The 16753-nt window shown below is 59.9% G+C and overlaps 1 protein-coding gene across 1 annotated transcript; it reads left to right on the top strand.

Moving 5' to 3' along the window:
* Positions 1-477: 477 nt before the first annotated feature.
* On the top strand, positions 478-5494 carry RTL1 (retrotransposon Gag like 1). Its single transcript, XM_006184200.2, has one exon. The coding sequence runs from the start codon at positions 545-547 to the stop codon at positions 4730-4732; it is 4188 nt and encodes a 1395-aa protein (XP_006184262.2). The 5' UTR covers positions 478-544; the 3' UTR covers positions 4733-5494.
* Positions 5495-16753: the final 11259 nt, after the last annotated feature.

Here is a 16753-nt window from a genome sequence, read left to right as displayed (position 1 = left end):
GCCTCACAGCCGAGGAGGCCCAGCCTGCCAAGGGCACGGCTTTGGACGGCACTGGGAGGTGACCTCTGTGACTTCCGGGTGACCAAAAATGGGAAGGGAGACTGAACAGGTGCCTGTGCCAGGGTTGACATGAAGCGGCCAGCACACCCTGCCAGGTGTCTGCCTGCCACGGCGGCCGCTCTGGGCCCATCGCTCCACAGAATTTATGGGCTGTGAATTTCTCCCAGCCAACGGGGAAGCAGGCAGGCCAGACAGGCAGAGAAAGCTGGGGGAGCAGGCGGGAGGGTCGGGTGGACAGATTTTTCTCTCCCTGGGAGGCCCATGTTGGACACAGGGAGGCTTTCCCCAACTTCCCTGTGTTCTGATGAACTGGGCATCTGATTTGTCCTGGAGACCCTGACCCTGACCTCGTGAGACCCTAAACCACTGCTTTTACTCCCACCCCCTCCCCACCCCCAGGTTCTGACCTCTGCCATCCCAGTTGCTGACCAGACACGTCCCAACCTTACCCGTCTTCAGAGAACACTCCTTTCCATTCGACGGAATGATAGAACCCTCTGAAGACTCATTTGAGACGATGATGGAGCGTAAGAATCCATCATCAAAACAAATGGAGTCCTCCGAGGGCTCATCCAATACCACCGTGGAGACACCAGGCGGCGGAGCACTGGAGGCGGTGGGGCTGGCCAGCGGCCCCGCCCAGGAAGCGGAAGAAGAGCTGCCCATTGACCTCCTCCAAGACATGGAGGAGCCATCCAGTGGCCCACATAGGGAAATAAAGGATCCACCCAATGACCTACTCCAAGACCTGGAGGAGTCACTCGAGGGTTCACATCTGGAAGTGGGGGGTCCTTTTGGTGAGGCACCTGGTAGAATGGGAGAAGCATCAGTCAACCCATGGGGGGACCAGGAAGAGCAAGATGACGACACTGACCTGGCAGGGTCAGGAGAAGAGGAGCAGCCAGAGGAGCAGACGGAGAGCTCGATGGCGGAAATCATGTCCATGGTGAGGTCCATCATCTCTCTGCACTTCCGGATGCAGGACCTCCGAGAGCAGCAGAGGGTGGCGGAGGAGATCCTGACGGAGGGCATCAGCGCTGGCCAACTGCCAATCCCAACCAAGTTCTCGGGCGATCGCCGAGAATACCACGAATTCATCGTGCTCTGCCAACTGATCTTACAGAGCTACCCAAGAACGTTCTACAGCGACCGCCTGCGAGTGGGGTACATCATCTGCCATCTCTCAGGCATGGCCTTGGAATGGGCCAGAAACCTGGTGCAGGCGGGGAGCCCCCTGATCAACGACTTCCCGGCCTTCCTGGAGGCCATGTCAGATATGTTCGAGTACCGCCAGGCCCAGCGCGTGGCACAAGAGGCCATGCTGAGCATCAGGCAGGGGGACCGCACCGCCGTCCAATACATCAACGAGTTCCGCGGCCTGGTACCCACCTTGGGCTGGCCAGACGAGGTGCTGCAGGCCCACCTGTGTCAGGGGCTCAAGGAGGAGATCAGGCACTATCTGTTCCGCGTCCCTCAGCCAGATTCGCTGGAGAGCCTGATCGTGCTGGTCCTGCAAATAGAAGAGAAGCTGGCGGAGAGAAGGGCGATGCTGCGGCTGCCCCCGGAGGCCCGCCCGCGGAACCTGACCTGGATCGACTCACCTGCCCCGGAGAGGTGGATGGTGAGCAGCTGGCTGCCTCGCGAGGTCCACCCCACCATCGACCGCGACCACCTCTTCCTGCTGCTCATGGTCAGAGTCAACCCCTACCACAGCGTGGCGGTCCAGGCCCTGGTGGACTCGGGGGCGGGCGCCAACCTCATGGACGCGCGGTTCGCCCAAGAGCACTACGTGGAACTCTACGAGAAGCCCTGCCCACAGCCGGCCCAGCTCGTGGGCGGCTCACTGGTCGGCGACGAGCCTGTCTGGCTGCACACCGAGCCCCTGGTGTGTGTCCACCAGGACCACCAGGAGGCCCTCGAATTCGACGTCGTTCCTTCGCCCAACTTCTCTGTGATACTAGGCATCAACTGGCTCCGAGTCCACACCCCCGAGGTCGACTGGGCCAAAGGCCGCTGCACCTTCCACTCGCCCTACTGCCTGAAGAACTGCCTCCGCCCGCCCCCGCCGTGCTCTGCGCTGGGGAGACATGCCGTCAGCCCGCTGCCCGGCTTGCCGCCGCTCTACTCCGACCTGGCCGACGTGTTCAACCCGAAGGAAGCGGACGATGAGACTTCCGACCAGCCAAGCTCAGACGGATCCGATGATCTTTCTGAATCAGAGCCCTCTGAGCTTCAGCAGGCTGGAGACAGTGATCACAGCGAGACCTTTCAGGAGTGTCCATCCGCTGCGCCGTGGGAACCCGTGGGTGCCGGGAGGCAAGGAGCCAGGCTGCGGGATGAGTACTGGGACCCGCAGGACATGCTGACCAGCAGGCAGGACTACATACAGACGATTCCAGAGCTATTCGACCAGCTACACGGAGCCACGTGGTTCACGAAGCTGGAACTGCGTGGGACCATCGTGGACGAAAGCATGAACTTACACCAAGCAGAAGACGTGTGGAAAGCGGCATTCGGGCTGGAGCTCCAAGACATGACGAGCTATCAGCCCTTTCTGATCTGCGCAGACCCCATCATCCCCCAGAGCGTGATTCACTTCATCCTGAAGGACATGCTAGGTTACTTTGTGCTGTCCTACGGGCAGGACGTCCTGGTCTACTCAATGAGCCAGGAGGAGCACCTGCAGCACGTCCGCCAAGTCCTGGTCCGCTTCCGGTATCACCACGTGTACTGCTCCCTGGACAGGAGCCAGTTCCACCAACACACTGCCGAGTTCCTGGGGTTCGTCCTGACGCCCAAAGGGGTGCAACTAAACAAGAGTATTGTGACCACTGTCACGGGCTACCCTGTCCCTGGCTCTAAGAAGTCCCTGCGACACCTAATGGAATTCGCCTTGCCGTACCGGCACTTCGTGGACCGTTTCGCCGTCATCACAGAGCCGCTGCTGCGCCAGCTGCTGCCCGACCAACCGTTCCACTGGGGAGACGAGGAGCAGGAGGCCTTCAAGCGTCTGAAGCAGGCTTTCCGCAAGGCGCCCCTCCTCCACCACCCCAAGCCCCAGAACCCGTTCTACTTGGAAGCAGGCGTCACCCAGAAGTCTCTGCACGCCTCCCTGATCCAAGTAGATGACCAAACCGGCAAGAGAGTCTCCTGCGCCTTCTACTCGCGCAACATCTCCCCTCTCGAGGTCGAGTCCTCGCAAGTGGAGATGAAGATCCTTCCGATTCGGGCTGCCTTCCTGGTGTGGTGCCGCTACCTGGAGAACACCGAGAAGCCCATCATGGTCCTTCTCAGCGCGGAGGACCTCGCCTCTCTGAACAACGACGGGCTCACCGTGCTTCTCCCCGGGCACTGGGTCTTCTTCTTCTCCCACTTCAACTTCGATGTCATGCAGCGGCCGGGAGCCACTGGCGGCCGCCCCCGGCCGCCCGGACGGAACCGCCGCCAGAGGGCTTTCCAGCGCCACACTGCCACGTGGCCAGCCATGCTTTTCACTACTGGAGGGTCCCCCGGGGACCTATCCCCAGAATCCGGGGAAGAAGAGAATGAAGGTGCGCCTCCCCAGGACAAGTCAAACAGGCAGAACCTCCAGCAAGAGCTTCTGGCTCTGATACCAGCGGACCAAATACTCAACAGCTTCCTTGCGCACTTCAGCATGGCCCAGATCAGGGCGGTCATCCTGCATTTCTTCCGAGGCCTCCTGTTCTGGAAGAACACCCTGGCCGTGGCCGCCCTCCTCGTGCTGCTGCAGATCAGGCGGCCCCTCGCACTGCTGCCCGCGCCCACCCTGGATGTGGCCCGGCCACCACCAAGGCGCTCCCTGTGCCTCATCCTGGACTTGTCCCTCATCACCGACAGCGGCCTCGCCACCGCCATGGTCCAGCTGCTCACCCAGATGCCCCTGCTCGTGGGCGCCAACGCCATCCCGGCCGAGGAGCTGGCCCAGCTTTTCCTGGACCCTGACCAGTGGCAGCACCACGCCCTGCTCCCCCAGACCACCCGGGGCCTGCCATTCATACTCTGGTTCTGGCTGATGCTATGTGAGTTCTTTGGGGTCAGGGTCATCCCCGGCGAGGGGACCCGCCCACGCCAGAACCGCCCCCTGGAGCTGCACGTCGTGGAGGATGAGGATGTCGTCTTGCGAGAAGCCCTGCAAGACGACCTGCAACGTTACCGTCAGTGTGGCCTGCATGACGGCCTGCAAGACACCTCGCAGGACGAGCAGAACGACGTGCAGGAGGCCCTGAGCCCCGCCCCGTGCATCCACACCGACATGGCCATCACCCTCCGGCCCTGCCAGCACCTCCCCACTGACCCTGACGTCCTCAGCCTCCTGAGCGACACCCTGCTCTACATGCGCAGCGCCCAAGGCCAGTCCATCCTTATCAACCGGGAGCTGGTGGCCAGGACCCTGAGCCGCTTCCTGACCGTCATCTACATCCAGGTCCCACCCGCCACCAGCTGGGCGAGCCCACCCAGGGAAGAAGCCACCCTGGAGGAGCTGCCCAGCAACGTGGACGACGTGGACGACACGGATGACGTGGACGACATGGACGACACAGATGACGTGGACGACGTGGACGAGGAGGACGATGTGGATGACGAGGACGACGTGGACGATGTGGATGACTGTGACTACGACAATGGTGACGAAGACTCGGACTTCGACTAAAAACACCTCCGCTCCTGGAGCCGCCGCCCCTGGACCCTCCTTCCGGGCTTCCCGCGCCTCAGCCTGCTTTGCTCAGACCCTGCGCCCCCTTCCTGCCACTCCTGATCCAGGGGGAACCACTTGAGAAGGGCAAGCAACGTCTTTAACTCATCAGCCAGCAGCAGCATCTGCACCAATGGACTATCCAGCCACAGAGACCCAGAGCAGGCTCAGGGTCCACAATCCCGTCTTAACTCTCCAGGTGCCATGTCCGGAACTGGGAGTGAGATCGGTGAGAGGAGGGAGCAGTGATGAGCAGGGAATGACCCCATGACCCCAGGCCAGGTGAGGAATCAGCACAGCAGACCCAGCCAAGCAAGCAGATGCCAGGGACCCGCCCCCGCCCCCACCCCCGGAGTGACGAGTGGCCACCTTGGGCCACTCTGGGACACTGACCTCGGGTGCTCCACTGACTTCTACCTCCACCACCGGTGCTCCTGCTTCCCTGGGCCTGACCCCCGCCCCCCGCATCTCCTGGTGTGCTGTGGTGCCTCCCTCATCCCCATCTCCCTGCAAAGCAGCGCCCCCCACTGTCTGGCCCAGCTCCCTCAATGCTGACCCTGCCTGACCCTGAGCTCTGGCTCTTACCTGGGTGGAGCTGCACCACGGAAGGTCCCAACACACCAGTGCTTACTGGACTCAGGAGTCCCCATGACTCCTGGGACCCTGAGGAAGTGAGCTCACTTGGCGGGGCTCCCTCCTCCCAACACTGACAGCACAGGGGCCCAGAGGCCCACCACCAGGGGAGGGGGCTCCGAGAGAGACTGAGGAAGGCCCAGGACCCTCAGCGGACTGTGCTGAGTAGCTGCCAGTGCTCCTGCCAGACCACTGCTCTCTGCCACAGGACAGAGACCCTTCTCCCCTTTCCCACCGCCTCACCTTTTTCCACCCCCAAAATAAAGCAGAAAAAAAGAGTATCTGACTTTGTGGTTTGTTCTTGGGGTGGGGGGAGACAGGATGGAGGAGGAGCAAAGGGAGTGGGGGCAGGGTGGGGGGCTGGGCTCTCCCCTGAAACAAGCCCACCAGGTGCCTGACACACAATCTGGAGGATGTGGGGGACACCGGGAGCTGCTGCTTTTCTAGGGTCCAGGGCAGGGGCCCCAGAAATCCAAGTCCCACCTCTTCCCACACAAGGACAGAGGTGTGGGCAGGCTGTGGTCAGCCTCCCTAACTCAGGGAGGTCTATGAACCAAGGAACCCCAGTTTCAAGCAATCTTCCCACCACCATCCCTAGAGGAGGATGCCAAGGTCACACTGCCCTAAAAGTGGCAGAATGGCTGTTCTGAGGGTGTGCTGCCCTGGGAAGGGGAAGGGGGTCCCCAAGAAGTGAGGACAGCAGGGAGGGGGGCACTCACTCACACACTCACTAGGGGTTCAGTATCCCCGAGCCCAGCACACACTGCACAAGGGCCCCTCTGCCCGGCCTCAGTGCCCAGCCAGCCAGCAGCAGCCTCTGATCCCCCAGAGCACACCTGCCCCCACTCCTTCACTCTGGGACCAGTCCTTATGTGACCTGGAACCTCAGCTCAGGACGGGGGTCTGACGCGGAGATGCGTGCACACGTCCCTCTTGGCACAGACTCTACCCCTGATGGCAGCACCAAGAGATCACGGTCAGGATCCCAGGTTCAAAGCCAGGGGCTCAGCTATACCTCTGGGCTTTTCTCCACCCCATCGGGCCCCCGGCTGACTAGCCATGCACCCTCTTCCTCATCTGTTGCCTGGAACCATCGGAGGCGCTGTGAGAAACCAAAGTGTCAGGAAGGAAGTTGCTAACAGCCAGCCCTTGGAGCTCCTGCCCTCCGGCGCCACCCGTGCATGGACTTTTGCCACCTATTCCAGACAAACTTGGTGTAACCAAGGCCCAAAGAGGGCCAGTGCCCTGATGGTGGCCAAGAAGGAGTTGAGAACACAGCCAGGACTGGAGTCCTCCCTGGTGGCTTCTGCCCTCCCACCCTGGGCCCCTCTACCCCTGCCATTCCCACCCCACACACCTACTGGGGCCACCAGATGCAGGAACGACCCCACAAAGAGCCATCATCACAGTGGCCCCAGGAGCCAAGGGCTCCACAAATGTCTGTCCACCCCTGACAGCAGCCCCAAGAACCCATGGGCAGGCCCCAAGGGTCAAGGTCAGGACCCCAGTGTCCCCTTTAGTGGCCCTGAGCCTAACTTGCCGGGTAATCCTGGCCAGTAGTTGTCCAGTCCTCTGGCCTGTTCTCCCATCATCAAATGGGGGATGTGGGAGGAGGGGAAGAGAATGTCAGGGGCAACAAGACACAATCTCCAGGGGCCTCTGATTCCTGAAATCCCCTCTGTTCCCAGGTGACTGCCATCTTCTGGGGGCTCCTGAACCCCTTGGCGTGAACTCCCTTGGGGGCAGAGCCTGGGGTCAGGGTGGGGATGCCACTCCCAGCACTGGGCCCCTTTCTCAGGCCGACCCAGAAGCCCCTAGGGGCTGAACGTCCAGGGCAAACCCAGACACCTGCCTGGAAGGGGCATGAGAGGACGATCCCTGTGTCCTAATAGCCCAGGACCCACCAGGAGTACTGTCCTCTCCACAAGGCCTGTGCAGATGAAGGGCCAATGGGGTGACTTCTTGGCTCAGGTCAAACAGAATCCATCACCAAACAACCAGCCCTGCCCTACACCGGGGAGTCCAGACGTCCAGCCAGGGGCACATGCTTATTCACGGTGACACGCGCACAGTTTGACCAACGGGGCAGCCAGCACAAAGGGCTGGTGCAGCAGATGCTGTCTGGGCACAGCAGGCAGCGGTGTCCCGGCCTCACGTGGTCCCCCGTCCCAATCCAGCCAGAATGGGCTTTACCCTCATTTCCAGAGAAGAGAGGCAGCCCCCAGGCCAAGGAGGAGGACTATGGCCAAGGCAAAGCACTGGGGGATGGGGTCCCCACCTTCCTAGAAGGAGGGTTTGAAGAACACAACACAAACCTGTTTTCTCCTGAAAGGAAGAAAAGAAAGTTAGCCTCAAACGACCAGCGAGGTTACAGGTGATGGCGTCGTAAGCCCCACAACACAGGCAGAGTCTCAGGACGAGAGCCAGGACAACTGTCCTGCCCGGGGCCTCCCTCCTCCTTCACCAAGACCACGGGCATCCGGCAAGCTCCGGCAGTGCCAGGGACTCAGGAGACCCCAAGTTCGGCCCAGGCGAGGCTGGCAACCCTCCAGTACCTCCCTTCCCCTCCCAGCCCACCCCCACATGCCCAGGGGCTCCAGGCTCCAGGCCTGGTGCACACGGGCAGGTTCACACACTCCCCAGACCGCTCACGGCTACTCACCACTCAGGTCTGGATTTGCCCTTCCCTCCTGCAGGCAGCCGCAGGTCCAGTTAGGGGCCCCTGACACAAGCCCCCACATTCGGGGGTGTGATAGGAGCTCTGCCAAAGGCTGAAGTCCCCTCCCTGCCCCCAAAGTAAGAAAGGGGATGGCAGCAGAGCCCACCTCCACACACTGTGCCCACTCGGCCTGTCCACCAGGCGTCACATACCCCGCTCCTTAGAGCCGTTCCTTGTATTGCACAGCATCCTCGAGCAGGAGCAAGGCCTCCTCTTGGCCAATATCCAGGCCTTTCGTGGTAAGACCTCCATTTCCCACAGATCACATCTCGCTCCAACACACTCCCACCACTCCCTGCAGGCGCCCCGCCTTTGTTCAAGCTGTCCCCCTCCCCAAGTCAGGAAGGCCCCCCTGAACTCCAGCAAGGACCTCCTCCTGACCTAGAGGGGGGAAGGTGTGAAGGTGGAGGAGGGAGGGCAGGCTGGGGAGGAGGGCGAGGAGGAAGGAGGAGGGGAAGGAAGAAGATGGGAGGTAAGGCGCCTCCTGTCCCCTCTGGTGGCTCCACCCCGTCCCCACACCCCACGCTGGTGCGGGCAAGGCTGGTTAGTGGGGTAAGACTCCAGCAGCCCAGGAGCTCGGCCTGGCCGCCTCCCACCAGGCCCGGGGCCTGCGTCAGTGCGGGACACTGAAGGCAGCAGCCAGGGCCCGGGGCGCTGGTGGAGGCACGGGCTCGGACAGGGGTGGGGGGGCTTCTGCCGCCAGCGCCGGCTGAGGGGGGCGGGACCCAGGGTTAGGGACCTTGGGGAGCCAGGAGCAACTCCAGACCAGGTTTAAGGAGAGAGTAAGCAGCCGCCTGTGAGGGGCCTCAGCCTCCTGGTCATGAAAGAGTCCTGGGCAGAGGCGAAGGCCCCTCAAGGAGACCCTCCTCCAGCGGTGGTGGGAAGGGTCAGCCCCGCTCTGTCCAAGCCCCGCCCCCCGCGGACAAGCGCATGGCCTCTCTGACGTCCGCCTGTCTGTCCCCAGTGCTGGGCCCTCTCAGAGGGCTCCCCACAGCCCCTTCGGGGGGAGAAGCCCCAGGGCCGAGCAGGCTCCACCTCCGGCCTGGGCCCACCCCTGGGGTTGTCCCACTGGGGACACTGCCTCCTTCTCCAAGGAGGGGCCTCAGAGAAGGCCCTGCCCCAGGCCTTGTGCTGGGGTTGAGGGGGAGTCTTGAACCCGAGAGAAGAGCGAGGCAGGAAGAGGCTGCGGAGGGCAGCCTCGGCTGCCAGGAGGGTCCCGGGGGGATGTGCTGCCCGAGGTTGAGGGGGAGGAAGAAGGGTGTCGTACACAGGAGCCAGGTAACTAACTGGTCAACCCCTGCGTGATACCGTGCTCCCCTGGGGAGGGGGACAGGTAAACGTGGGCCTCAGTGTGACACACGGTTTGGAAGGGGGCTCCAGGTGACACATCTGTGGGGGAGGGACTCTATCTGATACATGAGGAGGGGAAGGGCTCAAAGGACACAGGAGGGAGGCACAAGCTCTGTGTGACAAATGGGAGGGAAGAGCTTCAGTGTGACAGAGTGGGGGGACTCGGTGTGACACAGGTGGCATGGGGGCTCCATGTGACACAGGTGTGGAGAAGGGGCTCAGTGTACCCCACAGGTTGGGGAGGGGCTCAGAGTGACAAGGCCACTGTGTGGCACAGGTATGGTGGCTCTGAGTGATATGAGTGGGGGTGGGATTCCATGTGACACAAGGGGGACTCAGTGTGATGCAGGAGTGGGGGAGGCGCTGAGTATGACCCGCGGGGCAGGGACCAGCTGCACGGGCAAGCAGGGAGGCTTCCGCAGGGCACACGGTGAGGGCTCGGGCTGTGCTGCGAGTTGGGGAGGGAGGACTCGGTGTGACACTTGAGAGGGCAGGGACTCAAAGACCCAAGAGTGGGAGGACCAGTGTGACACATGAATGGGGGAGGGATTCAGTATAACCCGGGGCGGGGATGGCCTCCACCTCACATGAATGAGTGAGGGGCTGAGGGCGACACATGGGGGAGGGGCTTGCTAATGGGTGGAAGGTCACTCCATGTGACACATGAGTGAAGGAAGGGGCTCATGGTGACACATAATTAGAGAAGGGACTCAGTGTGACACACAGGTGGGGAGGGACTTGGTGTGACAGGTGTGAGGGAGTTGAGTGTGACACACATGTGCAGCAGGGCTCTACTGACACGTGTGGAGAAGAGACCGAGGTGACCCCCAGGAGGGAGGAAAAGCTCAGTGTGACAGCTGGGGGGGACGCACTGTCATATGCGAGTTAGAAAGTGTCTGTGTGACTCAGGGAAGGACTCAGTGTGACACGTGTGGAGGAGGGACTCCATGTGACAAAGGAGGAGGGGGCTCACTATCTACCCAGGTGGGTCACAAGCTGTGTGACACACAACTGGGGGAAGAGGCTCAGGGTGACATGTGGGTCAGGGAGAGCTCAGTATGACACACTGAATGGAGAAAACATCCCTGCCACTCAGGCACAGTAAAGCGCTTCCTGACACATGATGGGGAAAGGAATCCATAACAAGCATGACTGGGGGGTGGCTAGTGTGATCATAAATGGGGGGCTCAGAGTGACACCTGGAGGAGGGGCCGAGTGTGACACCTGAGAGGAAGAGGGGCCGAGTGTGACACCTGAGAGGAGGAGGGGCCGAGTGTGACTACCTGAGTGGAGGAGGGGCCGAGTGTGACACCTGAGAGGAGGAGGGGCCTGAGTGTGACTCCTGAGTGGAGGAGGGGCCGAGTGTGACACCTGAGAGGAGGAGGGGCCGAGTGTGACACCTGAGTGGAGGAGGGGCCCAGTGTGACACCTGAGTGGAGGAGGGGCCTGAGTGTGACACCTAAGTGGAGGAGGGGCCCAGTGTGACACCTGAGTGGAGGAGGGGCTGAGTGTGACACCTAAATGGAGGAGGGGCTCAGTGTGACTCCCGAGTGGAGGAGGGGCCGAGTGTGACACCTGAGAGGAGGAGGGGCCGAGTGTGACACCTGAGTGGAGGAGGGGCTGAGTGTGACACCTGAGTGGAGGAGGGGAGTCTAAATGACCCTACGGGACACCTAAAACAGGGCTCTGTGACACATGAGTGCAGAGGAGCAGAGCTGTTGCATAAACCTCACTGTGGTTTTTTACCCTCAATCTTTCTGAGATAACGGGCATCCTCGGGTGGATGTGGGACCCCCATGGGACCACCTCATCCCTACAGACTCCCAGGCAGCTTTTACACATGCCACACCCATTGTAATTCAGATTCCAACCCTCATAGGCAATTTAACAATCCTGAAACTACAGAAGTTCATTCACCAAAGGGAGAAATTCTGAATCAGTAACCCTAAGAACTCTGAAGACGCCCGAGATCCTCTTTAACTGCGTCCAGGCCAATCCTCGAAGAGGACCTTTAAGATATCTGCTCCACCATCACACCCCAGCAGCCCGTTCCCCTCCCCCGGAACATCCACAGGGTCTCCTGGACACTAGAGGGTCCCCGATTCTGGCTCTCCAAGACCCGCAACCTTCCCCATTGGATATTTGACTTGACCAAGCAAAGACATTACAGTCAATACACAAAGCAATTCCAACCCTTGACCTCCGTCTTTTGAGAGAACAGAAGTACATTGGAACAGCCCAAAGCAGGAGGATGCAGCTCAGAATTTTACAATGGAATAAACTTGACTTTACAAGAAATTCACTGCCTTGTCCACCATTTTCTAATTTTATCCCAGAACCATAACACGTCATCACAGACTGGGCCTGCCCCTCATCCATCCCCGAGACTCCCTCTCCTCCAAGGTGGTCTAACCCTGCCTTGAAACCACTTCAGCGCTGAGGAATGAGAAGGGCAGGTCCTCCTCTCCCCTCCAGCTTCCCATCTCTCATGTCATTCATTCATTCACTTCAACTTCAGTAGAAAGAGCACAAAATTTGGTCCCCAACCCTCCTCCCTCTGAGGTCTGACGTGTGACCCTCAGGGAACCGGTCTGAGCATCGGTTTTACCCTATAAAAAGGGAAGGATGTGACCAACATCAAAGAATCTGGGCAGGACTGGGTGATCAGCAGCAGAGGGGACAGTGAGGAGGCTGACCCAGAGAACGGGGTGCAGAGTGCAAGTAATCAAGGCTCCCGAGGGCAGGACCCATGCCCGGGGCCTGGGAGCAAGGACCCCCCCGGCAGACTGGGAGGGCCTCGGCTCCTGGTGCTGTTTCTCAGATGCAGACCACCAGCGGGGAAGTAAGGGGGCACAGGTGGGCTCTCCATCCATCCTGCTCAGCTCACCTGGGCTGAGCCTTCCTGCCCCCGCCCACACACAGTCAGACCTGCCCTTCTCTGCACTCCATCCCCGAGCCGCCTGGGCCCAGGCCCCCTGCCCTCCGCCGGCTCCCATGCGTCTTCCGAGGTGTGCGCTCCCAAGGGCCACGTCCATTTACTTGATGCCTGGCACAGGGCCTGGCACACAGTAGACCTTCACCGAATGTGCAAACGAATGAATGAAAGCCTACCATGTACAAGGCCCTGGGGGCCAGAGTGAGCCCCGAAGCGAGGATGATGGAGGTGAGGCGGATGATGAATGGGTGATGGCCGGGTCCGCAGGGATGGAGATGAGATGCTGTGCTCAGGTGAGAGGCCAGGTGGAGGTGATGGGAGACCGAGAACACCGGCCCACAGGGAAGGATGGGCCGGGTCCTGGGACCCAGAGTTGCAGGTGACAGTGAAGCAGGGAGGGGATGATGGAGCCCATGGTGACAGACATGCGTGAGATGGACCCCAAAGACTAAAGGAGGGGGAGGAGGAACCTAGGACCCACAAGCTGGGCCCAGAAATGTCTAAGGCTCGAGATGGGACACGGATCAAGAGCCTTGGCCGTCACAGCCCAGCCCAGATCCCGCTCATCACCCCTGTCCACTTGCATCAACAGAATCCCCATCATGTGCGAAGTTCTGAGAACAATTGGTAAGCCGAGAACTTTGCCAGCGAGGAACAATGGACACCTGCCAACATTTTTGTTTGCATAACCCATTGAGAAATTTTGAAAAGCCACCTAACCCTGCCTTCTCCGGCCCACTTTTAAATTGGTAAGGAAGCTTTCACGCCCAGCTTAGGGCTGCGGCATGTCACATAACATATACGTAACATGTATATACACATCTGTCAGCAGCTCAGGGCTGCGGATGGAGCTCATGCGTTACATCCACTCTCAACCCGGCTGGCAAACCAATCGGACAAGACAGACTTTTTCATTAGAAAAAGCCTGTCATTTTTAGCATTTTTCAACCCAAATCAACGTGTGTCTAGGCGTCATGAAGACAAACAAGGCCCCTCTGGATTCTGAATCTCAGGCAGACGCGCCCCCCGGGATGATGAGGGGGCGGGGCACCGTGGGACCGGCAGGAACTGACCTGGACCGCGCAGCATCTGTGCTGAGTGCTGTTAGGGGCGCAGGCGTCCTCTGGGTCCGAGACTCTGTCGAGGGTGCAGTGCAGCAGCCGAGGTCTGGGAGGTCCTGTCTGGTCCAGAGGTCCCAGCCAGCGCCAGCTGGGGGCAGATGCCCCAGGCAGTGGCCAGGGAGGCTGGGCCAGGACCCAGCGTACCTTGTTCACCCGTGAGGTGGCTGAATGTGTACTGTAAGCTGCCGGGGAGCTGGGGTCTAGGGGGAGCTGATCAGAGCCCCACACAAGCGGGGAGGAGCTGGGGAGTTGAGGGAAGGGAAGGCTCCGCTCCAGGACACCTGGGTAAACAGGGCAGAGCTGGGGGGCCGGGGTGTCAGGAGCTTAGAGGGCAAGATTTCCTGACCTGTGGCAGCGCTGCCAAGGCAAGGCAATGCGGGCAGGGGGCAGACAGCGGGGGTGAGGGGTGAGGGCCGAGGCCACCACTCTTCTGCCGGCTGATGCAGAATTGGACACGCAGATGGTCTGGGGGACAAAGCTACAGCGGGCATGTGGTAGGGGTGACTGCGGGGCAGGGGTCTGGAATCCACACTCAGGACATCTGGGGTTGGAAGACACCCACTGTCTCTCACCTCCAGCCACTCTCCACCCTCTGTCTCTCTCTCTCACAGGCACGCACACACAAGCCCAGACCCGCATGCACACGCACGCACGCCCATGTGCACACACACCCAGGCACACAGGAACATGCACACACAGGCAGGCCCAGGCTCACATTCACATCACCCCTGACCCCAGCCAGGGATCCCCTGCACACTGAGCCCTCCCCAGGCTGGGACAACACCTGAGCCTCATCTGATACGGGGGTCTGTGCAGGAGCTGGGGTGAGGGGTGCAGACTCCTCGCTGGACCAGGGATCCCAGCTTGCAGAAACCCTCCGGAAGCAGTTCGCTCACAGAGCACAGGAGCATAGGCTGCGGGGGGAGGGGGGTCTGGCTAAGGCCTGGCCCTTTGGGGTCACAGTCAATTCTAAGTGAAAGGAGGCAAGTTCCAGCCAGGGTAATTAATCCCAAACGGCCACGCAGGGGTTCCTAGCAGTGCGACCCTCTGATTTCTGGGCACTGAGACCCCGGCCATGGCATCACAGGAAAGGTGGCCCCATCACCCTACGGACGAGTGAGTATCCCATCTCTGAGCCTTGGCGCGGGGGTCCCATGAGCACCCAGCCCCACACAGGCACACATCCGTCCACTCCTTCCACCATCAGCCAACACCAGGCAAACAGATAAAGTGCTTTGTGAAGTGCAGGTATATAGGTAACGATCCACAACACCCTGCCAGCCCCCACCCGCCCCCACCCCACCCACCCTCGGGCAACTCGGTGACCCGGGGAGCTCTGCCTGCGGGGGCCCCTCCGCTGCAAGAAGGCAGTTCCAGGCCTGCGGGCTGTCTAGGAAACACACAGCTATCAAATTCACCTAATAAATGTCTCCCTGGGGTAGGGGTTCCCCCTCCTTCGCTGACTAATCGAGTAACATTTGGCTTGAATTTGGCCTGACTCTCTAGACCAGTTGGCTGCTCGCTGTCCTGCCCCCCACTGTCCTGCCCAAGCGTCCTCAACCCGCCTCCACCCACGGGTGGGCCCGGCCTCCACAGAGGGCGTTTGCTGCTACGATGATGGCTGGGTGCACGGGCAGGGGTAGAGTCCCAACTGTCTCCTGAAAAATGCCAGGAAGGCACTGCCTCCTAACAGCCTGTGTGTGAGACCCACCCCCCATGTGAAGGGAGCTTGAGAGAAAGCTTTCCGTGGGCCACCAGCCCCTGCCTCAATCCAGCCCCCAGCCCCAAACTGGGGGCCACCAGTGTGGATAAGAGGGGGAAGTTAAGCTCATCCCAGAGAGGATTGTAGCCTAAGGCCTCTTCCCTCCTCACTTCCTCTAAGAACTGAGCTGAGGGTATCAAGGAAATCTAGGGCACAGCTCGAGCCCCTCCCAGGAAGGATGAAGGCCACCATCATCCTCTCCCTCAGGAATCACCTGCCTCCTTGCCGCTAATCTATTGTACCAGGTGGTCACTGCTCACAAAGCATGAGCGGGAACTCCCCCAAGAGAACGTCCCTCCAAAAAGCAGGAGGACAGAGTGAGTGATGGGGAAACCAGAGTTCCGCGGGAAGAGTCAGAGACAAACAGTGGCAGGGTCTGGCTCCCTAGATCCCGGGCAGGGGTCCTCTCATCCCATCACCCCCATACCCCCAGAGCAGCCTCACTCCCTCTGGTCTGGTCTTTCAGCATGGTGCTGGGGCTGGGCTCCTGGAGAACCATCAGTCCGTCTGCCCAAGGAGACTGGCGCGCTGGTGCCAAGCCTTCCTACTTCTGCCCTCTTGATGGGTGTCTGCGGACAATCCACTCAGCCTTCCGGGCTCTTCCTGAATCTCAGTAAAATCAGAGGCAGCCTGGGGTAGGGAAGCCCTCTCCAGAAATGGGTCTGGTCTTAGTGGACATCAAGTAACCAATCTTTCTCTTGGCCTCAGTCTTTCCATCTGTAAAATGGGAGCTGACTGGGAGACACCTTGGGCCATTTAGCCCTGACCAAGGGGAAGCCCTCTCCACTGAGACCACAAGCAGCAGCAACTGGAATTTGGTCTTCAGCACTGAATTAAATTCATCTCTTCCCCCAGAGTCTCAACACAATGCCTAGCACATTCCAGAAAATCTTAGAGTCCGACAGCCACCCTGGGGAAGGCTGTATAATAATCTCTAGACTGTCTTAAATTAGGATGCTCTGCCTGATGATCTGGAAGCTCCGTCTGTCCTTATTTCCACTACTGCAGCTCTACTTTGAGCCTCACTCCCTGAAGCCGACAACTTAATGGGCTGATATCACATTTTCTTCACAAACATTACAAGCCCGCTGGCTCACCCGTTTTGCATTTGGCTTCAGAATTTGTTGTGGAGACTTCTAGGAAATCAGCAATGAGTGATTCTAATAATTGCTTGTTCTTGGAAATCTCCTAAAATAACTTGGCCAAATGAAGTGGGGTGGGGCAGGGCAGTCCCCTAAGACGCCATCTCTCTCCATTCCATCCCAGCTCTCAAGTTCCACTTACTCATAAAAGAAGTTTTTGTGTACATAGTTCCAAATTCAAATGAATTTCCAGGAAATATCACCAAAATGAGGTTGGCATCGTTAGGGTGTGTTTAAGAACTCTTGCTAGCGGCTCCCTTTTCCTGCCAACTTCGAGTGCATAAAGTCAGTCGGTTTCTGGGATATATTATTGCAGC

This window comes from Camelus ferus, chromosome 6, assembly GCF_009834535.1.
Source record: "Camelus ferus isolate YT-003-E chromosome 6, BCGSAC_Cfer_1.0, whole genome shotgun sequence".
Taxonomy (NCBI): Eukaryota; Metazoa; Chordata; class Mammalia; order Artiodactyla; family Camelidae; genus Camelus; species Camelus ferus.
The sequence above is the reverse complement of the archived record's forward strand: the minus strand, read 5'-3'. Positions and strand labels throughout refer to the sequence as shown.

Coding starts and splice junctions, on each gene's coding strand:
- RTL1 (XM_006184200.2), top strand. CDS start 545: ATGATAGAACCCTCTGAAGACTCATTTGAGACGATGATGGAGCGTAAG.